General features: G+C 39.3%; 1 protein-coding gene across 8 annotated transcripts in view; it reads right to left on the bottom strand.

Annotated features, from left to right (window-relative positions):
* LOC124781255 overlaps positions 1-24,885 on the bottom strand; it is a 186,948-nt gene that overhangs the window by 149,436 nt on the left and 12,627 nt on the right. For all 8 annotated transcript variants that reach the window (XR_007015951.1, XM_047253846.1, XM_047253845.1 and 5 more), the window contains exons 2-3: positions 17,102-17,550; positions 12,298-12,417 (exon numbers count right to left, since the gene is read on the bottom strand). Coding sequence is in view for 7 of the 8 variants with exons in the window: in XM_047253846.1 (XP_047109802.1) it covers positions 12,298-12,417; positions 17,102-17,542 (561 nt within the window). In the remaining variant the exon portion in view is untranslated. The remainder of the gene's footprint in view (positions 1-12,297; positions 12,418-17,101; positions 17,551-24,885) is intronic.

Raw genomic sequence — 24,885 nt, 5'->3', positions numbered from 1 at the left:
AACTTTGCAGTGGTGTGAGAATTATACTGGGCCAGTACTCTTGGAGCCTTCTTTGTAAAGCAATATTTGAAGACGGCTTTTAGCATTTCTATTTCTGCTTTGCTAGCCTCAATTTCAGTTCCTATGTCATCCATGAGTATCTGGACAATGCTATGGCACCACTGACAGCCTTTGCATATACTGTAAATTTCTTTTGGATTGGTGAGAGGTCTTCTGTTAAGTAGTCATTGGGTACTTTATGCACAGCCCTTTTGACAGCCAGATTCATTTCATTTAGCAACTATATATACTCCTATGCTTTTCTTTTCACCTACTGTGCAATAGTCACTGTTTCTATTGAAACGTCTTTGAATAGGCCTTGAACTTTCTCTAACAAAATACTTCTTAACATTCTTGAATATAATACTAGAAGGAGAAATTATTTACACTATCAATCGCACAGCCTTAGTGTGCCACACAGAAGAGCGAGATATTCAGCTAGAAAAATCTTTGACCACCTACCGAGTGATGTGAAGAATTTAATGGCCATTAAAATTAACTTCAAACACAAACTGAAATCATATTTGCTTAGCCAACTGCATCTACTCCACAGTGGAATTTCTGAATGTGTAGTGAGAGCGTGCGTGCGTGCGTGCGCGCGTATGTGTGTGTGTGTGTGTGTGTGTGTGTGTGTGTGTGTGTAAGAGAGGCAGAGAGAGACACAGACACTGAAGATAGTTAAGAATAAATCACTGAACGCATGTATAAAAAATAAAAAAAAATAGAAATTGTTTAAATGGTCAGGATGCTGCCACATTTTCTACTGAGAACATGTAATATAGCAGTAAAACTGACTTGTTAGGTATCACAGTGAGAGGGTAAAATTACGATCTCCAAAACATGCAAATAGTTAACTAGCTACCTAACTAACTACCAAAGCATGCATGTAATCCTATGGATGACTAACTTTGCTATGTTCAGAATGTTTGCAATATGCTGAACACTGATCCATGACTCATCTTCACTTTTCTCCTCAATCACCAGAACCACCAGTTCTCCTGTGATTCTCAGTCCTTCTTGGAGAGAAGATGATTCGTACTTGTTTTGCCACACAGAGAGAGTCTGCACCACCTAACCTACTCATGTGTTGGTTCACTGTTGTCACACATTTCCACCGACACAGCATGGATTATTTAAGAGATTTTCCCCTTCAAATTCAGAAAACAAATTACCATGTGATTCTATAGTTTATCAGTGGGCTATGCCATTTTATTTGGCCTCTATAGCGGTGTACTATGTAATTTCAATGAATGACTATCAGGACTGTAGACTTGTACCTGCGTACAAACAATAAATTATTTATGTCCCCCCCCCCCCCCCTCCCCAAGGTGATATGTATGATGAGGTTCAGTGAACTGTTAAAAGCATATTGTGTCTTTGTGTTTATTTATTTTAAAAGCCTGTAAAAATAGCTGCAGTTGTGTTATCACCATGCTGCCTTCCTTTTAAACAGTTGAGGATGGTTAGGCTCACATGCTTTTTGTAGCTGTAGGTATCTGATTTTCTGTTGATATGTTTCATTTTCCTGGTGTCCAATCGGGCTATATGGGAGATCAAATTACGAGGTGCATTCAAGTTCTAAGGCCTCCGATTTTTTTTCTAATTAAGTACTCACCCGAAATCGATGAAACTGGCGTTACTTCTCGACGTAATCGCCCTGCAGACGTACACATTTTTCACAACGCTGACACCATGATTCCACGGCAGCGGCGAAGGCTTCTTCTTTAGGAGTCTGTTTTGACCACTGGAAAATCTCTGAGGCAATAGGAGCACGGCTGGTGAATGTGCGACCACGGAGAGTGTCTTTCATTGTTGGAAAAAGCCGAAAGTCACTTCCTAGTGAGTAGGGAGCATGAGGAATCACTTCAAAGTTGTTATCACGAAGAAACTGTTGCCAAACGTTAGCTCGATGTGCGGGCGCGTTGTCTTGGTGAAACAGCACACGCGCAGCCCTTCCCAGACGTTTTTGTTGCAGTGCAGGAAGGAATTTGTTCTTCAAAACATTTTCGTAGGATGCACCTGTTACCGTAGTGCCCTTTGGAACACAATGGGTAAGGATTACGCCCTCGCTGTCCCAGAACATGGACACCATCATTTTTTCAGCACTGGCAGTTACCCGAAATTTTTTTGGTGGCGGTGAATCTGTGTGCTTCCACTGAGCTGACTGGCGCTTTGTTTCTGGATTGAAAAATGGCATCCACGTCTCATCCATTGTCACAACTGCCGAAAAGAAAGTCCCATTCATGCTGTCGTTCCACGTCAACATTGCTTGGCAACATGCCACACGGGCAGCCATGCGGTCGTCCGTCAGCATTCGTGGCACCCACCTGGATGACACTTTTCGCATTTTCAGGTCGTCATGCAGGACTGTGTGCACAGAACCCATAGAAATGCCAACTCTGGAGACGATCTGTTCAACAGTCATTCAGCGACCCCCCAAAACAATTCTCTCCACTTTCTCGATCATGTCGTCAGACTGGCTTGTGCAAGCCCGAGGTTGTTTCGGTTTGTTGTCACACAATGTTCTGCCTTCATTAAACTGTCGCACCCACGAACGCACTTTCGACACATCCATAACTCCATCACCACATGTCTCCTTCAACTGTCGATGAATTTCGATTGGTTTCACACCACGCAAATTCAGAAAACGAATGATTGCACGCTGTTCAAGTAAGGAAAACGTCGCCATTTTAAGTATTTAAAACAGTTCTCATTCTCGCCGCTGGCAGTAAAATTGCATCTGCCGTACGGTGCTGCCATCTCTGGGACGTATTGACAATGAATGCAGCCTCATTTTAAAACCATGTGCATGTTTCTATCTCTTTCCAGTCAAGAGAAAAAAATCTGAGGCCTTAGAACTTGAATGAACCCCGTACATCAACTGTAGTACGAAACATTCAATGAACTTCACTACTTGTACAATCTATAGACCATAGTTTTAATTTCAATGTGTTTTTTCCTACTTTGTAAAATCTTTATATTGGTTGTGCATTAGATGCTACAGATGTAGATTTCAGTTAAGTGAGGTACTGATCACACCATTTGTCTACGTAAGTGAATGTTTTACATCTGTTATACTGTAATATTTTCAGGTCTTTCTTTCAGGTGTAAACTGTATCTATCTGTTGAATCGGTGAGTTTATGTACTTTTAGTGTTAAACACTGTGTCAACTCACATTATCATCACAATTTATGCAGCTGTTACTTTAATCAGTGACAATGTAACATGTTTGAGCTATCACTTCTATAATAATTTCCCCTGGACATGCATTGTGTCACTGGTAACATACTTGCAATGTATCTAAATCCCCATATACTTCACTAGAAGTGTTATTATTGACAGGTAACTCAGAATCAGTGATCAACTTCCCTACATATATAGCTCAAGACTGTAGCAGTCTAATAGATAATGCATTTGCACAGCAAGTGACTGTAAAACTAACACATGCTTTCCCCGTGATAAATGGATTATCAGACCATGGTGCACAATTGATTAACTTACAAAGCCTAGCAGAGTTTACAGTTCATAAACCATTAAATAGAAGTGTAAGGCTGGTCAACTCAGTATCTAGGGCACTTCAGTGAAAGTTTAAGAAATGTTAATTGGGGAGATGTATACAATAAGCCAAATGCTAATGATAAATGCAATACATTTATTGGTAAATTTATATCCATTTTTGAACACTGTTGCCCCAAAAAAATTACTAAATGTAACAACAAACAATTTTCAAAGAAACTTTGGATTACTACAGGTATTAAAGTGCCTCCAGAAAGAAAAAGAAAATTGTATGAGATAGCAAGAATTAGTAAGAAGTAATTTACACTATAAAAATTATTGTAACATACTGAGAAAAGTTGTCAGAAAATAAAAAAAATTATGTATATCAGAGATGAAATTGACAACTGGGGCAATAAAATAAAATCACTATGGAATGTTGTTGGAATTGAGACAGGAAAAGTAACCACTGGGGTACGTAGTATTACTATTAAAGAGAATGAGACCTTCTTAATCAACCATACACAAGTAGCTAACATATTTAACAACCATTTCTTCAGTGTAGGTGAAACAATTGGTGAGAATAGTTCAAAAGGAAAAGCCATGCCATACATGGAAGAGTTAGTTTTGAGAAATCCTTGTCAGATTAATTTTCATCTAACAACCTCTTATGAAACAAGGAAAATCATTAAATCCTTGAAAAATAAATGTTCTGTTGGAGTAGATGACATCTCTGACAAGATATTAAAACAATGTGGAGCAGTTACGGCTGATGTTCTGAGTCACGTCTGTTATGCATCACCAACTCAAGGTATTTTCCCAGACAGGTTAAAATATGCCATTGACAAGTCTCTCTACAAAATAGGAGACACCACAGGTGTCAATAATTATTGGCAAGTATCCTTGCTTACAGCATTTTCAAAAAACATTGAGAAAGTAATGTACTCAAGAGTGGTTAACCATCTCAACAGTAATGGGATACTTAGTAAGTCACAGTTTGGATTTCAAAAATGCTGTTCTACTGAAACAGCAAAATACAATTTCACTGCCCACATAATAGAGTCTTTAAATAGTAAAATGTCACCAATAGGAATTTTCTGTGACTTATCCAAAGCATTTGATTGTGTGAACCATGATATTATGTTACAGAAATTACAATTCTGCAGTATAAATGGAACAGTATATGAGTGGTTTAAGTCATATCTACAGTACTGGAAGCAAAAAGTTTCTTTATATGGTTTAAATGATTTACAGGAATTTCCAACTTCATCTAACTGGGGTGAAATTAAATTAGGTGTTACACACGGTTCAATCATGAGTCCCCTTCTGTTCTTGACATATGTGAATGACATCCATTCTTATCTGAAACAAGAAGCTAAACTGACACTGTTTGCTGATGATACAAGCATAATTATTAATCCAGTAAAAGAAACTGCAAAAGAAATTGATACAAATAATGTCTTTGGAAAATCCATTGATTTGTTGTCTGTGAATGGGCTTGCTCTGAACTTTAAAAAACACAGAACATCCAATTTTCTACTGCAAGGAGTACAGTTCCTTGAATAAATATAACACATCAAACAAAGTCAGTGGCCAGGGTACAGCATACTAAGTTTTTGGGAGTACAGATAGATGAGAATCTTAATTGGAAAATTCATATTTTGGATCTCTTAAAGTGACTAGTTTCAGCAGCTTTTGCAATCAGAATAATTGCTAATTTTGAGGATATAGAATTTAGCAAGCTAACATACTTCGCAGACCTTCACTCCCTGATGTCATACGGAATAATATTTTGGGGTAACTCACACTTACACAAACAGTATTCACTGCTCAAAAGAAAGTGGTTAAAATAATATGTGGGGCTCATAGTCGCACATCTTGTAGGCATCTTTTGAATGGTTAGGAATTCTTACAACACTCTCACAGTACATTTACTCAGTAATGAAATTTGTTCTCAACAACATGGACCAGTTTAAAAACAACAGTGACATTCATGATTATAATACCAGAAGAAAGAAAGACTTACACGATCCTCTACTTAACCTATCTTTGGCACAGAAAGGGGTAAAATATGCTGCTGTAAAACTTTTCGATGAATTAGTAGACGAAATGAAATGTTTGACAGACAGAAGTAATAATTTCAAAAATAAATTGAAATCATATCTCCTTGACATTTCCTTCCATACCATAGATGAATTCTTGAACAGGAATAAATAAATCTGTAGGTATAATATGTGCATTTTGTGCAATTTAAGGGAGTGGGGTAGGTAATACAAATTTTAAGCTTTAAAAAAAAAAGCTTGATTCATTTGTGCATTCTTAAGCACTTGACACATTTCACATCATAATGGTTACTGTGAGATTGATCAATGGAACACATAACTAACTAACTAACTAATCAAACAATGGAAAATCCAGGATGGAATGTAACAATATTAGAAAAGGAAAGTTGCTACCCACCATATAGCAGAGTTGCTGAGTCGCGATAGGCACAACAAAAAGATTCACACAATTCACTAACTAACTAATTAACTATGCTACTATTTCCCTTGAGTTATTTGAACCCACGTTTATCATAGTTTCATATTGTGCGGAGCAGGTGACATACTGTACTTCAAATTTACTTTCTTGCTTCCCCACTTTTTGTTGAAGTATGGTTTGTCCCTCAAATGCCACTATTGGATAGAAATAGTGTACATTACAAGAGTGGCTGTAGCTTGTTTCACAAAGATGTGTATGTGGGTCATTACACTTTGTTATTGCTGTCACATCTGTTCTTTTTGTAACACATGTGAATTGCAGTTGGATGTAAAGTACAGATTGTTAAACTGTTACGACTGTCATACTTACTGTAACATATCACACACAATATGTATACTCATAGGATACTAGTCACTAGAATTGTACTGGAGCTACCAATGTATGCAGATATCTAGATCATCTTTGGTTCAACTGGTAAATAGTGATCAGCTGTGCAGTCAACAATATGTAAAGTAGAATACCTCCATTCAGAGCGTTAATGTTGACTGTTGATGTAGCACAAATGAGTGCACTGTTTGCACACTTTATGACTGCCAATGCAGTTGATATTAGTACTAACAACAACTGGTAACTCTGTATAAATGCAATGTCTCTGTTTTTCACCGTATGCTTGTTTGTAGTCTGTTACATTATTCTGTGTCTCGTACTTTTATTTCCAGAGACGAATTCTGGATTTTATTATCTGATGCCATTGATTTTATATCACCAACATGATGTTATAAATGATTTTATATGAGTATTAGATTTTTACTATGTGTATTTTTTCAATAACAAGAACATCAGTTGAAATGATTGACAGTTTAATCTTGTGACGCTCTTTATATGTTCATTCAGTTGGTATACAGGGACTTGATCATGGTCTGTGGATCAAAACTGGTTATGCAATAAAGAAATTTTATCAGCAGCTCTTGGCAGTGAATCACGATGTTTACAAATATTTAACAAATGTGAGGCACCATTTTTTGAAAAAACCTTAAATAATTTCTACTTGATAATTCTTCTTGTTTCATGGATGAATTTTTATTTATAAGCTGGCACTTTATAGGGAGAGACGACTGGTTTTTAAATGTTGTTGCATAAGTATGACTGAAAAATAATGTGTTCATTAATGTTAAAACTAATTATGAATATCTCTCTCTCTCTCTCTCTCTCTCTCTCTCTCACACACACACACACACACACACACACACACACACACACACACACACACCTGTGCTCCTACATTGTGCCAGATGAAAACACAATGCCGAGATTGCAGTTTGGCCAGCGGACTGGGTTGAGAGTTTGTGTCACGTGAGGTGGGTATAGGGAGAAAGAGACAGAAAGGGGGAGGAGGTGTTGTGGAGGGGTAGATAGCAGCTTGGGCCGAGGTAACGTGTGCAGATTAAGACTGCAGTGCTGAAAGTCATCAGGTGCACAAGCTATGAATGCGACATATGGGCACGGTGTGAGGCACACGATCACAATGATGTGGAGGCATGGTTTGGAAAGGGATGACAGGTGAAAGGAAGGGGAGACTCTTGGGTAGCGGGTGTGGGTGCAGGGGGTTTGAAAGGTCCAGATGGCACAGGTTGTGAAGCAGCCATTGAACTCAAGCTGGTTGTGCTCAACAGTCTAGTCTGCTACTGGGCAGTCAACTCTGTTCTTGGTCAGTTTGCTGCTGGTCATTCATTCAGCTGGTTAGTGGGCATACCCACAAAATTCTATGTACAAATGGCAGCAGAGCTGGTACATGACATGGCTGCTGTCACAGGTGGCCCTGCCTCTGACATGATAGGATAGGCTTGTGACAGAAGTGGGAGTGGCACAGGGATAGACCAGGTCATTGTGCAGATTGAGTAGGGGCAGTGGTGGGGTGGAAAGGATCGCGGGCAGGATGTACCTTATTTCTGGGTGTGATGACAGATAATCCAAGCCCTGGCAAAGGAGATGGGTCAGTTGCTCCAGTACGGATGATATTGAGTTGTAACTGATTCTTGGGAGTGGTGGGAGGATTATTGGGGTGTGAAGACATGGCACAGGAAATTGCTCATTTTAATGTCGTGAATGTACTCTTTTCGCAACTGTTTCATCATTACTTTTAACTTCTGGTACTGAAAGACTACCACATGTACCTCCACTAAAAAGTGTGATGTGTATGTGTATGCTATGTGTAAGTGTATGTGGCTGAAGAATTAAACTTAGAAGAATTCACCCTGACTGTTGCTTTTAGCAAATATACCCTGGATTCATTCTTCTCTGCAACCAAGGATATGTCACTTTCTTCACAACAATGAAATTAATATAATGGAAGGAAACATTCCACGTGGGAAAAATTATATATAAAAACAAAGATGAGGTGACTTACCGAACAAAAACGCTGGCAGGTCGATAGACACACAAACAAACACAAACATACACACAAAATTCAAGCTTTCGCAACAAATTGTTGCCTCATCAGGAAAGAGGGAAGGAGAGGGGAAGACGAAAGGAAGTGGGTTTTAAAGGAGAGGGTAAGGAGTCATTCCAATCCCGGGAGCGGAAAGACTTACCTTAGGGGGAAAAAAGGACAGGTATACACTCGCACACACGCACATATCCATCCACACATACAGACACAAGCAGACATATTTAAAGACAAAGAGTTTGGGCAGAGATGTCAGTCGAGGCAGAAGTGTAGAGGCAAAGAAGTTGTTGAAAGACAGGTGAGGTATGAGTGGCGGCAACTTGAAATTAGCGGAGATTGAGGCCTGGCGGATGACGAGAAGAGAGGATGTACTGAAGGGCAAGTTCCCATCTCCGGAGTTCGGATAGGTTGGTGTTGGTGGGAAGTATCCAGATAACCCGGACGGTGTAACACTGTGCCAAGATGTGCTGGCCGTGCACCAAGGCATGTTTAGCCACAGGGTGATCCTCATTACCAACAAACACTGTCTGCCTGTGTCCATTCATGCGAATGGACAGTTTGTTGCTGGTCATTCCCACATAGAATGCGTCACAGTGTAGGCAGGTCAGTTGGTAAATCACGTGGGTGCTTTCACACGTGGCTCTGCCTTTGATCGTGTACACCTTCCGGGTTACAGGACTGGAGTAGGTGGTGGTGGGAGGGTGCATGGGACAGGTTTTGCATCGGGGGCGGTTACAAGGATAGGAGCCAGAGGGTAGGGAAGGTGGTTTGGGGATTTCATAGGGATGAACTAACAGGTTACGAAGGTTAGGTGGACGGCGGAATGACACTCTTGGCGGAGTGGGGAGGATTTCATGAAGGATGGATCTCATTTCAGGGCAGGATTTGAGGAAGTCGTATCCCTGCTGGAGAGCCACATTCAGAGTCTGGTCCAGTCCCGGAAAGTATCCTGTCACAAGTGGGGCACTTTTGTGGTTCTTCTGTGGGGGATTCTGGGTTTGAGGGGACGAGGAAGTGGCTCTGGTTATTTGCTTCTGTACCAGGTCGGGAGGGTAGTTGCGGGATGCGAAAGCTGTTTTCAGGTTGTTGCCCCCGGAAACCATCCTTGTAACCATTGATGCCACGTCCTTATACACAAATATTCCGCATGTCCAGGGCCTCGCTGCGATGGAGCATTTCCTTTCACGCCGATCACCTGCCACCCTACCTAAAACCTCTTTCCTCATCACCTTAGCCAGCTTCATCCTGACCCACAACTTCTTCACTTTTGAAGGCCAGACATACCAACAATTAAAGGGAACAGCCATGGGTACCAGGATGGCCCCCTCGTACGCCAACCTATTCATGGGTCGCTTAGAGGAAGCCTTCTTGGTTACCCAAGTCTGCCAACCCAAAGTTTGGTACAGATTTATTGATGACATCTTCATGATCTGGACTCACAGTGAAGAAGAACTCCAGAATTTCCTCTCCAACCTCAACTCCTTTGGTTCCATCAGTTTCACCTGGTCCTACTCCAAATCCCATGCCACTTTCCTTGACGTTGACCTCCACCTGTCCAATGGCCAACTTCACACGTCCGTCCACATCAAACCCACCAACAAGCAACAGTACCTCCATTATGACAGCTGCCACCCATTCCACATCAAACGGTCCCTTCCCTACAGCCTAGGTCTTCGTGGCAAACGAATCTGCTCCAGTCCTGAATCCCTGAATCATTACACCAACAACCTGAAAACAGCTTTCGCATCCCGCAACTACCCTCCCGACCTGGTACAGAAGCAAATAACCAGAGCCACTTCCTCGTCCCCTCAAACCCAGAATCCCCCACAGAAGAACCACAAAAGTGCCCCACTTGTGACAGGATACTTTCCGGGACTGGACCAGACTCTGAATGTGGCTCTCCAGCAGGGATACGACTTCCTCAAATCCTGCCCTGAAATGAGATCCATCCTTCATGAAATCCTCCCCACTCCGCCAAGAGTGTCATTCCGCCGTCCACCTAACCTTCGTAACCTGTTAGTTCATCCCTATGAAATCCCCAAACCACCTTCCCTACCCTCTGGCTCCTATCCTTGTAACCGCCCCCGATGCAAAACCTGTCCCATGCACCCTCCCACCACCACCTACTCCAGTCCTGTAACCCGGAAGGTGTACACGATCAAAGGCAGAGCCACGTGTGAAAGCACCCACGTGATTTACCAACTGACCTGCCTACACTGTGACGCATTCTATGTGGGAATGACCAGCAACAAACTGTCCATTCGCATGAATGGACACAGGCAGACAGTGTTTGTTGGTAATGAGGATCACCCTGTGGCTAAACATGCCTTGGTGCACGGCCAGCACATCTTGGCACAGTGTTACACCGTCCGGGTTATCTGGATACTTCCCACCAACACCAACCTATCCGAACTCCGGAGATGGGAACTTGCCCTTCAGTACATCCTCTCTTCTCGTCATCCGCCAGGCCTCAATCTCCGCTAATTTCAAGTTGCCGCCACTCATACCTCACCTGTCTTTCAACAACTTCTTTGCCTCTACACTTCTGCCTCGACTGACATCTCTGCCCAAACTCTTTGTCTTTAAATATGTCTGCTTGTGTCTGTATGTGTGGATGGATATGTGCGTGTGTGCGAGTGTATACCTGTCCTTTTTTCCCCCTAAGGTAAGTCTTTCCGCTCCCGGGATTGGAATGACTCCTTACCCTCTCCTTTAAAACCCACTTCCTTTCGTCTTCCCCTCTCCTTCCCTCTTTCCTGATGAGGCAACAATTTGTTGCGAAAGCTTGAATTTTGTGTGTATGTTTGTGTTTGTTTGTGTGTCTATCGACCTGCCAGCGTTTTTGTTCGGTAAGTCACCTCATCTTTGTTTTTAACAACAATGAAATTACCTTCATATAGATCAACCAGAAATAAATGAGAATAATATTCTGATGTCAATCTCGACAAATAGTTAGACACAAAGTGAAGACAAAAATGGCAACAAGAGAATATAAGACCAAAACACACACACACACACACACACACACACACACACACACACACACACACACACACACACACTTTGTCTGAATTTTGAAAAGATACTGGGAGATCTGAAGAGAAATTTGGTTATGCTATTTATCACTCCCACAGCACACAGGTACATTATTGTAGCAGCACATCTAAATGCATCTGCAGTACTCAGAGCCTGACAAGTGGGCACAAGTAAACAGGTTTATAGCATTGTAAGAAAGGTAAAATGCTACACTTAAACATGCCCACTGATCCATGTGAGTAGCCCATCACAATTTGTTAACTTGTGCACTACAGTTTACAGTGGTAGTGGTGCACATTTACATGTCTACAGAGAGATCAGAATAGAATATTCTAATTTGTGATCAGACAAAATTATTGGAAAGGAAATTTGTGTTTACTACAGTAACAACTTTACATGAAGCGTTTTAAGTAAAATTTCAAATACAATTGATTTTAATAAGGATTATTCAATTTTATAACAGATTTTCAGCTCGTACATTCTGTAGTTCCTCTCAAAATATTTGTAGCATAATGCTTCATGCACTTATGTCTCAAGTATTTTGGTGCTTACTAAGTTTGCTGTATTTTAAATTAATATTTCTATTCCTAGTTTTGCAATCGAGGTCAGTGCTTCTGCAAAGGAAAGTCTCCATATCCCTCTCTTTGTTTTCCAATGAAAGGAGGTGAAGTTTAATGTAAAAGGCAGACAATGTTAACATCATCAGTTCTCTTAACAGCAGTAAACACAATACTATGTTTGCAATGACTGTAGCTATTGAAGAAGAAGATTACAAATGTGATCTAGCAAGATTTCTCACCTGCAGTGCCAGGTGTGCCAGTTCATAAGCATTTAAAAGTTTCTGGCACATTGATGCTTTATAAATATAATGAAGACCACAGCAAGACTTCTCCCTTAGTCGATGTTGCAGAGCCAGCACCTACACAAACACATAAAAAACAATGTCCTGTTACAATATCATGAATATAAACACATTACAGCAATATCTACGATTAGTTAAATTAAAAGAAGGCCATATGTTCACTCTGGTACTCCATATTAACTAACAAAAAACTTATTTACTTACTTACTCACTACTAAGACTATCCCAGTTAAACAAAAAGCAAAGGATTAAAACCTACTGTTTTATGCAGCCAGGTTTATTCTGCTGTAAATTACTAGATGATCACACACACACACACACACACACACACACACACACACACACAATGCCAGTTGGTTGCATGCACAGGTCGGAAAGCACCAATGTCAACAATAAAACACTTTGCAGACAGTTTACGAAATGTTGATTTAACTGGAGTTTACAATGGACCAAATGACAACACTAAATTTGACATATTCCTCAAATTTGTAGTGGTTTTAGAAAACACTTAGCTCAAAAAAGTGATTTTAACACCAAAATAATCTAAAACTGTCTTTACTCACTAAAGTACTCACGTATATTCAGAAAGAAAACCTGAAGTTCATAAAATAATTAATGATCTGAAAAACATTTATTATAAACAATTTAAAAGAAATATCATAAAGAAGTAACCACATTATTTTTGTTTTGGATGTTCTCACTTTCAGATATAAAGTGGAATATTGTTATTCCTCAGTTTCTCCGGGGGTATTTGTTGATCAAACTGCCCATGAGTGTACTGCCAGCTCATCTTCAGTCCCCTGTACACATCGCTAGATAAGTCATCTAAATGTCCACTCTATTACAGCGATCACTAATTTCAATTGGCCTCCGTAAACCTCTTAGACTTCCCTGTAGATGTGGACTCTCCACACCTCTAACAACTGTTGCCTGAAGAGGGTGCCAATGAGGCACTGAAACTGGTAATCCTATAAAATAATAAGTAAAATTATGGCTGTCAGTATTTGTTTTCCTCAAGTCTTTCACTAGCCATTGTGCCTTCCCATTTATACAAGGTGAAACTACAGATTCCAGTATCTGTCTTAAGGAATTTAAGGAAACCATGAGAAACCTAAATGTGGATGGCCAGACAAGAATATTAATCGTCATCCTCCAGAATGCAAGTTCAGCACGCTAATTACTGCACTACCTATGTAGCCCTCACCTGAACATCCAAATGAGGGACTACATAATCTCCAGCATATTTTACCCAAGTGGATGTTATCACCACTAAACAGTAGATTAGTGCTTGTAAAGGGACACCCCCATCTAGCATTACTTTTCCTCAACAGAAGTAGTCGGTACCAGAACTAACTTTCCAATTTTGAACAGGTCAGTATTATCTCAGCCGGTTTTCTAAAAAATGTCATATAATTTTGTACATGATGTGTTATATTTCAAGCTAAAATCTATAAAAAGAAATAGCTTTATTTTCTTTGTTACAATCGGCATGTACTCTGAATGTCCAGTTAAATTCTCTCTCTCTCTCTCTCTCTCTCTCTCTCTCTCTCTCTCTCTCTCTCTCTCTCTCTCTCTCTCTCTCTTTTTAAGAAACATTTGAAATTACGAAATATTTGGCACACTTAAAATTTATATTATGAATTACACACTTTGGTGTCAGGAATATTGTTAAGCAATATGGTGCTATTTATTATGTTTATTTCTGGATTCTCTTATAAAATAATAATTTAAATTAACAGAAATTCAGCTGTCAAGAAAATTTGTAAACCTTCTGGAATATTGTTATTACCGCAGAGGGAGGAAGTAGTAGTGGGCATGCCTCTCATGTGACCGGACGTATTTTTGTATTTTGGGAGAATGTAATTTCAGCTCTGTAATGTGAAAATTCAAAAGACAGTGTGATATAGAAAAATTCGAGGGAATAAATTATCGTGAAAACAAAAAATTTGCACAGACTTCCTTCAAAATTATTTAAGTTGGTTGGAACCATGAGAACCTAAAACATGAAAATTTCAGCTCCAAGAATCACCCCTAGACATGAAGAACTGGAACCAACTATGAGAAAAGAAGATACGTAAAAAGTTTATTGTAAATCCTACTCCTCCCATATTTTTGTAAAAAGAGACCTTACCATCGGCAACAGCAGTAATAACACAGACGGTGGGATGGGGCAATTTCATGCTGCATGCCTTGGGAAATATAACACCTGTAACTTCCCCTTGCTTTCAGCCATGCTGTGGTATCATCATAAAAAGGCCATACTGACAAATGTTACAAGGGCAGATCAGTTAATCATCCACACTGAACACAACTACTGTAATAGGGCTAAGCTACTTTCAACCTAGTAGTCCACTTACTAAGACAACTATAGAAAAATCTGTAGTTTAATAAGGAATCTGAACCAATGTAAGTCAGGCAAATTTTCACATTTATTAAATATTCTATTCCTCATTATTATCTAAAAAGTTGCAATCCCAATCTAACCACCTATTTTATTTCATTCCCCATTTTCAGTTTGTGTATAATGAACAAATCAAATGTGAGTTTCTGAACTATCATTCTCTAAATGAATTCGCATGGTTTGCTGAAAGCAGCTATGTGGCGAAATCTAGTTTGCAATGCCCCCCCCCCCTTTTTTTAGGGAGATCCAAAAGACACCATATACTAATACAAATAATCAATTTTTGAAAATGTAATATAATTATAATAGAGGGAAACATTCCACGTAGGAAAAATATATCTAAAAACAAAGATGATGTGACTTACCAAATGAAAGTGCTGGCAGGTCGACAGACACACAAACGAACACAAACATACACACAAAATTCAAGCTTTCGCAACAAACTGTTGCCTCATCAGGAAAGAGGGAAGGAGAGGGAAAGACGAAAGGATGTGGGTTTTAAGGGAGAGGGTAAGGAGTCATTCCAATCCCGGGAGCGGAAAGACTTACCTTAGGGGGAAAAAAGGACGGGTATACACTCGCACACACACACACACACACACACACACACACACACACACACATATACAGACACAAGCAGACATATTTGAAGACAAAGAGTCTCACCCCACAGTAGATACTGACACTCAGGTTGCTACAAAATTTCTTGACTGCCAAAAAGCCATCAAAGGGTGTTTGCTCTTTCACCTAGCAGCAAACAGAATACAGAATGAAACTGCGTGCTGGACCAGGTTTCAAACACAAGATCTTTGCCTTTCATGACAGGTGCACTACCAACAGAACTACTTGAGTATGACATCCTCTTAGCTCTACTTCCATCAGCAACTCATCTCCTACCTTTCTTCACAGAAATTCTCCTGCCTATCTAGCAGGACTAGCAGTCCTGGATGAAAGGACACTGCAGAGACATGACTTAACCACAGCTGCAGGATTATTTCAAGAATGAAGTCAAGCTCAGATAGCTTCAGCTGATAGAGAACTTGCCTCAAAAAGGCAAAAGTCTTGGGTTCAAGTCCTGGTACAACACATTTCATTCTGGAAAATATCCCCCCAAGTTGTGGCTAACAGATATCTGACTGGACTGAAGAAAGAGAGCCAGCTGATCCTCAACATAAATAAATGAAGTGCAATTAATGTTACTAAAATGAAAAGAGCTTATTTCGGTTGATTATACAATCAACAATGAGTCCCAACTGTCAAGCATCTAGAAGTAACTGTATGGTGTGATTGAAGGTGGAAAGCATGTGAAGAGTCACACTCACAAAATTCTAAGGGCTCATTTTCTAAAATACATCAAATAAATGTGTTACACCTTCCAACATACATCTGGTATTATGACCACTATGGCAGATTAAAGAAATTTGGTTTAATGTTTAGAAATTAAAATTTTTATGTCCAATATGTCAACGCAAAAGGAAGAGAGGAAAACTATACTGGCATGCAATGTACACTCTGACACACAATGAATGGTGGCTTGTAGGGCCTAGTTGTAAACGTAGCTTTATCAGTTCTTTCCAAAATGCACTAATATTCTAGAAGTGACTAAATATTTCATTACAATTTCCTAACAATGTTGTCACCTCCCTGCACATAAAAGTGACAACTGTCCAAATCCTCACAGAGCTGTGCTCATAAGCTGCTTTGTGATGTACACATTATTGGTTGAGTACCTGGCATTGTCTGCTAATTGTTTTTATGCAACCCTGGCAATGGAGGTCAAATTTCACCAGCACTGTGACTAAATCAGCCAATGACACCAAAGGCCTCTGGATATGACATGTCAGTCATTTTTATAGTTGCCGAAGTGATCACTTTCCCACACCCCCTTACATGTAGTCTCATTGCAAGTGTTTTTCCAGAAAGCAATTGAGATTTGTGCTACGTTTTGCTGAAATTGTTCCACACATTCAACATGTTTTACATTCACCCCTTTCTTACTCTTGATATGAACCCCAGTATCTCCCACACTCCACTCCCACACCCGAACCCACCCCTTTGGGTCAATTGTCATCGAGCATGTTACCATTCAGCCTAACAACCTGAAATACCATGAATATAACGCAATTACCACCATTTTCGACCACTTCACTAAAGGCATTCTATAACTATTCTGGAAAAAACACACACACACACAATTTTTATGTATGTAGATTATTAATTATTCTAGCAAAAGGAAGAGACATAGCAAAACAATTTTACTACTTCTTTTACAAATCAAAACATTAAAAACAAAGGTAAATTTAGTTTAATATCAAGTAATTATACTTTTGGAGATCATACCTGGCGATGAAACTGATACAGATAATTTCTGCAGAATCTTGATGTAAACTCCGCTGCTCTTTGACGTCGTCTTATGAAATCCTGCAGTCCATCTGGTTCTGGTATATTGCTTATGGACAGATATACATTTAAAAGGGTAACCTCTAATTTTTCTCTAATGGTCATTAACCTCCAAGCAAAAATACTATCTTTAGTTTCATCATACTTGTTATTTTTTCTGTTTGACAATGTCTTTCTAGTACCAGGCAACAAAAGTCTCTTGTTTTCCCCTATGACATTATTACTGTTGCTCTGATAAGTAATTTTTTTCTCATTTGATTTTTGAGCATCTGTAAAACAATCACAGTCGGATGGAACTGAACATTCACTGCATGCTGATTGGTCTTCCTCAGGTATGGTTAAAAGTGGGTGATGTATTGCAAGTGAAGAGATCATAGTCATTGCTGTTCCTATAGACAAAAATTAAAACAGTTTCACTGCACCGCACTGCACAGTTGCTTGCTTTCTAATTTAGTTGCCAGAGAAAACAACCTCATGCATTCAGGATAAATATGAAAGGCAGATTATGATTCACCTACCCATAAAGAAAAATACAATACTTGCTCTCTTTCCAAGTTCTGAAAGGGAAAGATTGGCCTAAAAGTTCATTGTGGATACTTCTATCGTAAATAATTATGAAATTAAAATCTACTTTTAAACCTGTAGTTACATTAACAAAAGTGTGAGTATTGTGTTAAAACAGGTAATATGGTGTGAAAAGTGAATCATTCAAAAAGAGCAACAGAAAGTTCTATTTCATTACATCTATTGTTTTTTTTATCGTATCTAGTGTCAGTGCTTTATAAAATCGATCAGCCATAATGAAGCTGGGAAAATGTGACAAGGAAAGGGCAGAGATGGGAAAGTTTTGTAGGCAGGTTTGAATTCACATAAGCAAAATATTTTACTCGCTACCAGAATTAGAGAAGAAAGATATAAAGGAATGTAGTTTGCAACATAATGATGCTACAAAATTTACAACTAAGCCTTATGAAAAACAAAACAGGAACAGAAAAGTTCTGCCTCTAGGTCACAGTCATGAGAGGAGTGCAGACCAGCAGCTACAGTAAAAATTAACTTCAGTGTACCACATCATAAGTCATGTGACTATTCTTAGTATCCAGATAGGAGAACATTTGTTGATAGTTTGGGGATCTGGGGGGGGGGGGGGGGGGAACACAGAATTACATGTGACTTGGATACACTTTTCCAAGTGTTGCTGCAGGAAGATGTGGATATACTCCTCGTGGCCTATACCTGTATAAGATGGTCAAGAACAAGTTATCAGATCGCTTAGCAGAAAAGATATGGGGGCCACCAATATACAAAGGCAAATCCCTCTGGTAATTCTGGTCAGGTGAAACATCTGCAAATTATTAAAGGAAATTAAACTGACAGAGACTCTGAGTTTATCTTATAGGAATGGAGAGAAATGTGAATGCAAATTGCTTCATCACAATACTATGGCAGAGGGGGAAATGGGGGAGGGGGGGAGGGGGGGAGGGGAAGAAATAAATGAGTTGTTATTTTGTTTGGAAGCTCTTAGTAGTTGGAAAGGAATTGATCTGACTTCTTTATCTAAACACCATATAATCACAAAGATAGAAATTCTTAATTTAAGTTGTTATAAATTAGCTGCATATTCATGAAGATCCAATACAGATACAGGCATTATCACAATCACAAAAAAGGGACATAAAAACAAAAATGTAGAAATAAGTAAATTCTCCATTGATCAGAATATAGAAGCATATACTTGTGAGTTAATATTGGGAAATGTAACAAATGTGATCGTTACAGTATCACATCCCCACTGTGTAATTAATATATTTTCATGAACATTTTGAAAGTTTTTGTACTGCCTGTTAGACAAAAAGAGGGGATTATTAATTTATGGTGATGTAGTGTAAACTTCTTTTAAAAAATCTGACTGGAAAAGTGACGTAGAGATGCTGTTAGCCACTTATAATTTAGTATCAGTAATAGATTTCCCTACCTGAGCTGCTCAACACAATAGTACGCTTATACATAAAGTATTGATACAACGTGCAGAAGCTAAAGAAACATTTGCTTATATGATGGGAAATGCACTGTCAGATCATAATATACTGTTAGTCACATAAAGTAATATAGCTCTATATACAGTGTAGTTAGTTAGCTAGTTAGTTTCATGTTCCCTGGATCATTTTGCACAATAAATCATAATGATGTGGAATGAGCCATTTTACATTCACATCACAAATTATTATGTAAATATGGCAACATGCTGAATATTTGTAAGGATTTTTTTCAATGTACAGATGTGTGTTAGTAACTCCTACCCACCACCTCACACCATACTACAAGAACAGAAATTCTTCTACAAAACAGCAAGAGAATAAATACACTGCTATGCAACAGTTAAAATGTCCAACTCCATTAAACAAATGTCTGCAAGATGATCATGGGTGAGGACCACATATTATTCTTAAAGCACATTTTTGAGCAATGAAGACTTTCCTTCTTACAGACAAGTTATCTCAGAACATAATTCCATATGACATCACTGAATGATGTAGCTAAACTAAGTTATTTTAGGAGTCCCAAAATGTGCTTTTTCCAGTTTATATTCTCATCAATGTGGACACCTAAGAAATTTGAAATTTCCGCCCTATTTGTTACTTCTTCATCATGTGTTACATTTATCATTGGCATAGTACGCTGGATGTGCAGAACTGAATGCAGTGTGTCTTTTTAAAATTGAGAGTGAGACCATTTGCAAAAAACCAGTCAATGAGACTTTTACGAACATTTTTTACTATTTCTTCTGTTTCTGTATGTATGCTTGGATTGATTGCAATACTAGTGTCATCTGCAGAAGAACTAATTCTACTTCTTGTATATTAGACAGAAGATTATTTAAATATATGAGGAACAATGGTGGACCTAAGACTGAGTCTTGGGAAATGCCATTCATGATTTCTTCCCAGTCAAAATTACATCCCCGGACTATATTGGTTGAATTAGTAAGTACAACTTTCTGCATTATTTTGTTAGTATGACACTATCCATTGGTTGACCATATTATCATTCCCATAAAACTTCAATTAATCAAGGAGAATAATATGATTCACACAGTCAAATGTCTTAGGGAGGTCGCAGAAAATACCAACTGGCAGTTCTTTATTATTTAAAGCTTGTAAAATTTGGTGAGTGAATATGTAAACGAGGAACTCTTCTGAAACCCAAACTGCGATTTCCTGAATGTTTCAGAAACATTCAAAGAAAACAATGAGGCTCATTAATGCTAAAAAAAAGTGAAGATTCTACAGGAAGGCTTGAAAATGTGAAGTTGGATGCATTCTGTATCTTAAGTAAGAATTAAGGCATGTACTGAACTATTAAGACACAGCATATCCGAATGGCAATATTTTACAGTGTGAAGATTTTATTCAGTGCTCAGTAAATGTATAAATAGCTGTCTCAGTAGGGTGGCCCTTTTGAAATCCAATCTGTGATTTGCTAAAGGCTCCATTATCACATACGCGGGTGACAACCCTGGGGTACCTTATTGTCTGAAACATATTAAAAATTGATATAAGGATGGCACTGGGAGATAGTTCTTTAAAACTGAGGAGTCATTATTGTTATAGAGAGGTCTAACAATGGCAAATTATAATCTTTCTGGACAAACACCTGAATTTTCTTAAAATACTGCAGCATTTTTGTAGTATGCAAGTAATGCCGGATCTTGACTTATTTTGGCCTTTAATTAAATTTCCCTCTTTTCTTACATTACATTTTAATTCCCTTAGTTATCCATATCTTAGTTTTTTTATTGAATAAACTGAATTTGACTCTAGCATCTATTTCTACATTTCCATTTACATCTATACCCTGCAAACCACCATGAGATGCATGGCAGAGGATTCACTCCACTGTACCAGTTATTAGGGTTTCTTCCTGTTACATTCACATATGGAGTGCGGGAAGAATGATTGATTGAATGCCTCTGTGTGTGTGCGCTCCACAATCCCTATGAGAGCCAGTTCCTCAAAATTTGGGAATACAATTTCTCAGGATACTATCTGTCTATCTTGAAGAGTCTTCCAGTTCACTTCCTGCAGTATCTCTGTGACACTTTTTAACATAGATTAAACAAATCTCTGGCCATTTGTGCTGCCCTTCTCTGTATACATTCAATATCCCCTGCTAGTTCTAACTGGTATGGGTCCCACACACTTGAGCACTTCCTCAGTATTCTACCAATAAACTGAAGTCCACCACCTGCTTTACCCATGACCAAACCTATGTGAACATTCCATTTCATATCCCTACAAAGTGTTACACTCAGGTATTTGTATGAATTGACTGATTCCAATAGTGGCCCATTGATATTATAGTCACACGATACTACATTTTGTGAAGAGCAGAATCTTACATTTCTGGACATTTAAAGCAAGTTGCCAATCTCTGCACTACTTTGATATCTTATCAAGATCTGACTGAATATTTATGCAGCTTCTTTCAGATAGTACTTCATAATATGTAACTGCATTATCTGCAAAAAGCCTGATGTTAGTATTAATATTTGCTGCAAGGTCATTAATATATAAAACAAACAGCACGGGTCCCAACACACTTCCCTGGGGAACACCCAAGTTACTTCTACATCTGATGATGACAACCTATCCCAGATAACTACTTGTGTCCTCCCTACCAAAAGTCCGAAAACCAGGCAAAAATTTCATCTGATGCCCCAAATGATCATCTTTTTCACAATAAGTGTAGGTACGGTACTGACTCAAATGCTTTTTGGAAATCAAGAAACATAGCATCTAACTGATTGCCTTGATCAAATGCTTTCAGTATGTCATGTGAGAAAAGTGCAAGTTGAGTCTCACATGATCGATGTTTTCGGAACCCATGCTGGTTGGCATTGAGGAGGTCATTCTTTTCAAGATATCTCACTATGTTTGAGCGTAGACTATGCTCTAAGATTCTACGACAAGTCGATGTCAAGCACATTGGGCCGTAGTTTTGTGGACCCCTTCTTCGACCATTCTTTTAGACAGTTGTGACCTGTGCCTTTTTCTAAAAAATGGGCATGGAGTTTCATTTGAGGGATCTACGATAGATTACAGTAAGAAGATGGGCTAACTCGGCCACAAATTCAGAACAGAACGCGACAGGGATTCCATCGGGCCCTGGAGCTTTGTTCAATTGTAATGATTTCAGCTGTTTCTCAAAACTACTAACACTAATAATTACTTCATTCACCTTTTCAGTGGTACGAGGATTAAATTGGGGCAATTCCTTTGGGTTTCACTTTATACAGAAACATGTGAAAATGGACTTAAGCATTTCAACTTCTGCTTTGCTACACTCTTTGGTGCCACTAACAGCCTTTACATGTGACCAGAACTTCTCTGAGTTCTGTGAAAGATCACTTGACAATATTCTGCTACAGTAGTCATTGAAAGCATCACACGTTGCTGTCTTGACAGCCAAATGTGTTTCATTCAGCATCTCTCTATCTATAACCCTATGCGCTGTTTTACACCTATTACACAGTAATCTGTTTCTTTAGAAGTTTCTTTGTAGTGGCTGTATTCCATGGAGGTTCCCTCCCATTATGAAGTGTTCTACTGGGTATATATCTATCCAGAACATGCTCAACTGTTCTTTTAAATTTGAGCCAGAGTTCCTCTGCATGCTCCTACCCTGTGTTCAAAGTCTCAAGTTCCTCACTGAGATATGACACTACTGATTTCTTTATCTACTTTACTGAACATAAATATCTTTCTACTTGTTTTAGTTGTCCTTCGTATTTTGGTAATCATTGCTGCCACAACCACATCATGGTTTTCAGTTGTAATGTGGACAACCTCAAAGAGGTTGGGTCAACCTGTTGCTGGTACATAAAACATACTTCCATTGTGAATGGGGTTCCTAACTATCTGTTCTAGGTGCTTTTTCAGAGAAGCCATTTAGTAAAGTTTCACAGTGTCTTACCGCACCCAACACTAACAAAACTGTAATTTTCCCAATTAATTGTTGGATGATTAAAGTCTCCACCAATGACTACAGTATGATTGGGGAACTTACATACAAGTGAACTGAGGTTGTCTCTAAAGTTTTCAATTATATCAGGAGATGATTTTGGTGGGCAACAGAAGAGTCCAGTTATTTTAAGCCCACCCCTGAAACTGATTCTCGCCCAAATAACCTCACACACACCTTAAGTTTCTACCTTGCTGAAGTTTTTCTGTTCTACATTGACACCTTACTTAATCTTCGTATTTGTATATATTACATATATATTTGAATTTCTTCACTCTTTTAATCTTTCCATATTTGGTGTGCTTGGCTTGTGTGGTGTTGTTCTTTCTTTCCATGTATTGCATTATACTCCGATCAGCCAGAACATTATGACCACTGACCTAAAGTCAATATAAACTCATTAAGGTGATAGCACTATCACATGGCGAGGAATGACTGCTAGTCAGACACACTGCATGTAGTATTAGTGAGCATGCTGCCTTTGTGTAGAATGGGACTGGCATGCGATTTATCTGAGTTTGACTGAGGGCAGATTGTGATGGCTCAGAGGCTTAGCATGAGCATTTTGGAAACTGCACAACTTGTCAGGTTTTCCAGGAGTGCTGCCTTCAACATGTAGCGAAACCAAGGTGGAACCACATCCAGACACTGTGGAGTTTGGCACCGACCTCTCATTACAGATGTCAGACATTGTAGGATGGGCCGACTGGTAAAACGGGACAGGCAGCAAACTGTGACGGAACTAACATCAGACTTTAATGCTGGGCAGAGTACAAGTCTGAAAACACAGTGCACCGAACACCTAACGATAGGCCTCCACAGGCATGCATGTGCCAATGTTAACATCATGACATCAGCAACTATGATTCAAATGGGCACGTGACCATTGGCACTGTATGCTGGTGCACTGGCAGAGCATTGTATGGTCTGGTGAATCCTGACACCTTCTTCACATGCCGAAGAGAGGACGTGAATCCGTCATCTTCCAGGGGAACAGCTCCTTGAGACCTGTACTGTGGGGCAGAGACAAGTTGGCAGTGGCTCCATTATGATCTGGGAAACATCCACTTGGGCATCCATTGGTGCAGTGGAGCTCTTGCCAGGTATCATGACAGCCAAGGAGTAATGTACACTGGTTGCAGACCACGTACACCCCATCATGACGCCCATGTTTCCCGATGGCAGTGGCGCTTTTCAACAAGATAATGCAACACTTTGGAGGGCCAGCAGTATGATGGTGTGGTTCAAGAAACACAGTGGCAAGTTCCAGTTGATGTGCTGGACCCTCAAATCACCACATCTGGGACGTGACCGAACATGGCATCTGAGCTCATCACCCCCTTCCCCAGACTTTACAGGAATTAGGTGATTTGTGACTGTAGATGTGGTGCCAGCTTCCTTCAGCAACCTCCAATGCCTCATTACTTCCATGCCACGATGTGTCACCACTGTTATCCGTGCCAAAGGTGGACATACCGGCTATTAGGTAGGTGTCATAATGTTCTGGCTGGTCAGATTTAGATTAGATTAGATGTGTACAATATCTGTAGAGCTGTGCTGGCAGAAACTTCATTTAAGTGTTCCAGAGTTTCTTGTCTGTTGTTACTGAATATTGCCAAGTTATCTGCAAATGCCAGGCATTTCAGATGTTGTTTTGTTTGCATATTTTTCCTAACAGTATCCCTTCCTGTTGTATGATATTT

This window comes from Schistocerca piceifrons, chromosome 1 (assembly GCF_021461385.2).
Source record: "Schistocerca piceifrons isolate TAMUIC-IGC-003096 chromosome 1, iqSchPice1.1, whole genome shotgun sequence".
NCBI classification, from domain to species: domain Eukaryota; kingdom Metazoa; phylum Arthropoda; class Insecta; order Orthoptera; family Acrididae; genus Schistocerca; species Schistocerca piceifrons.
Note: the sequence above shows the minus strand (reverse complement) of the source record. Positions and strands in the feature narration are given on the sequence as shown.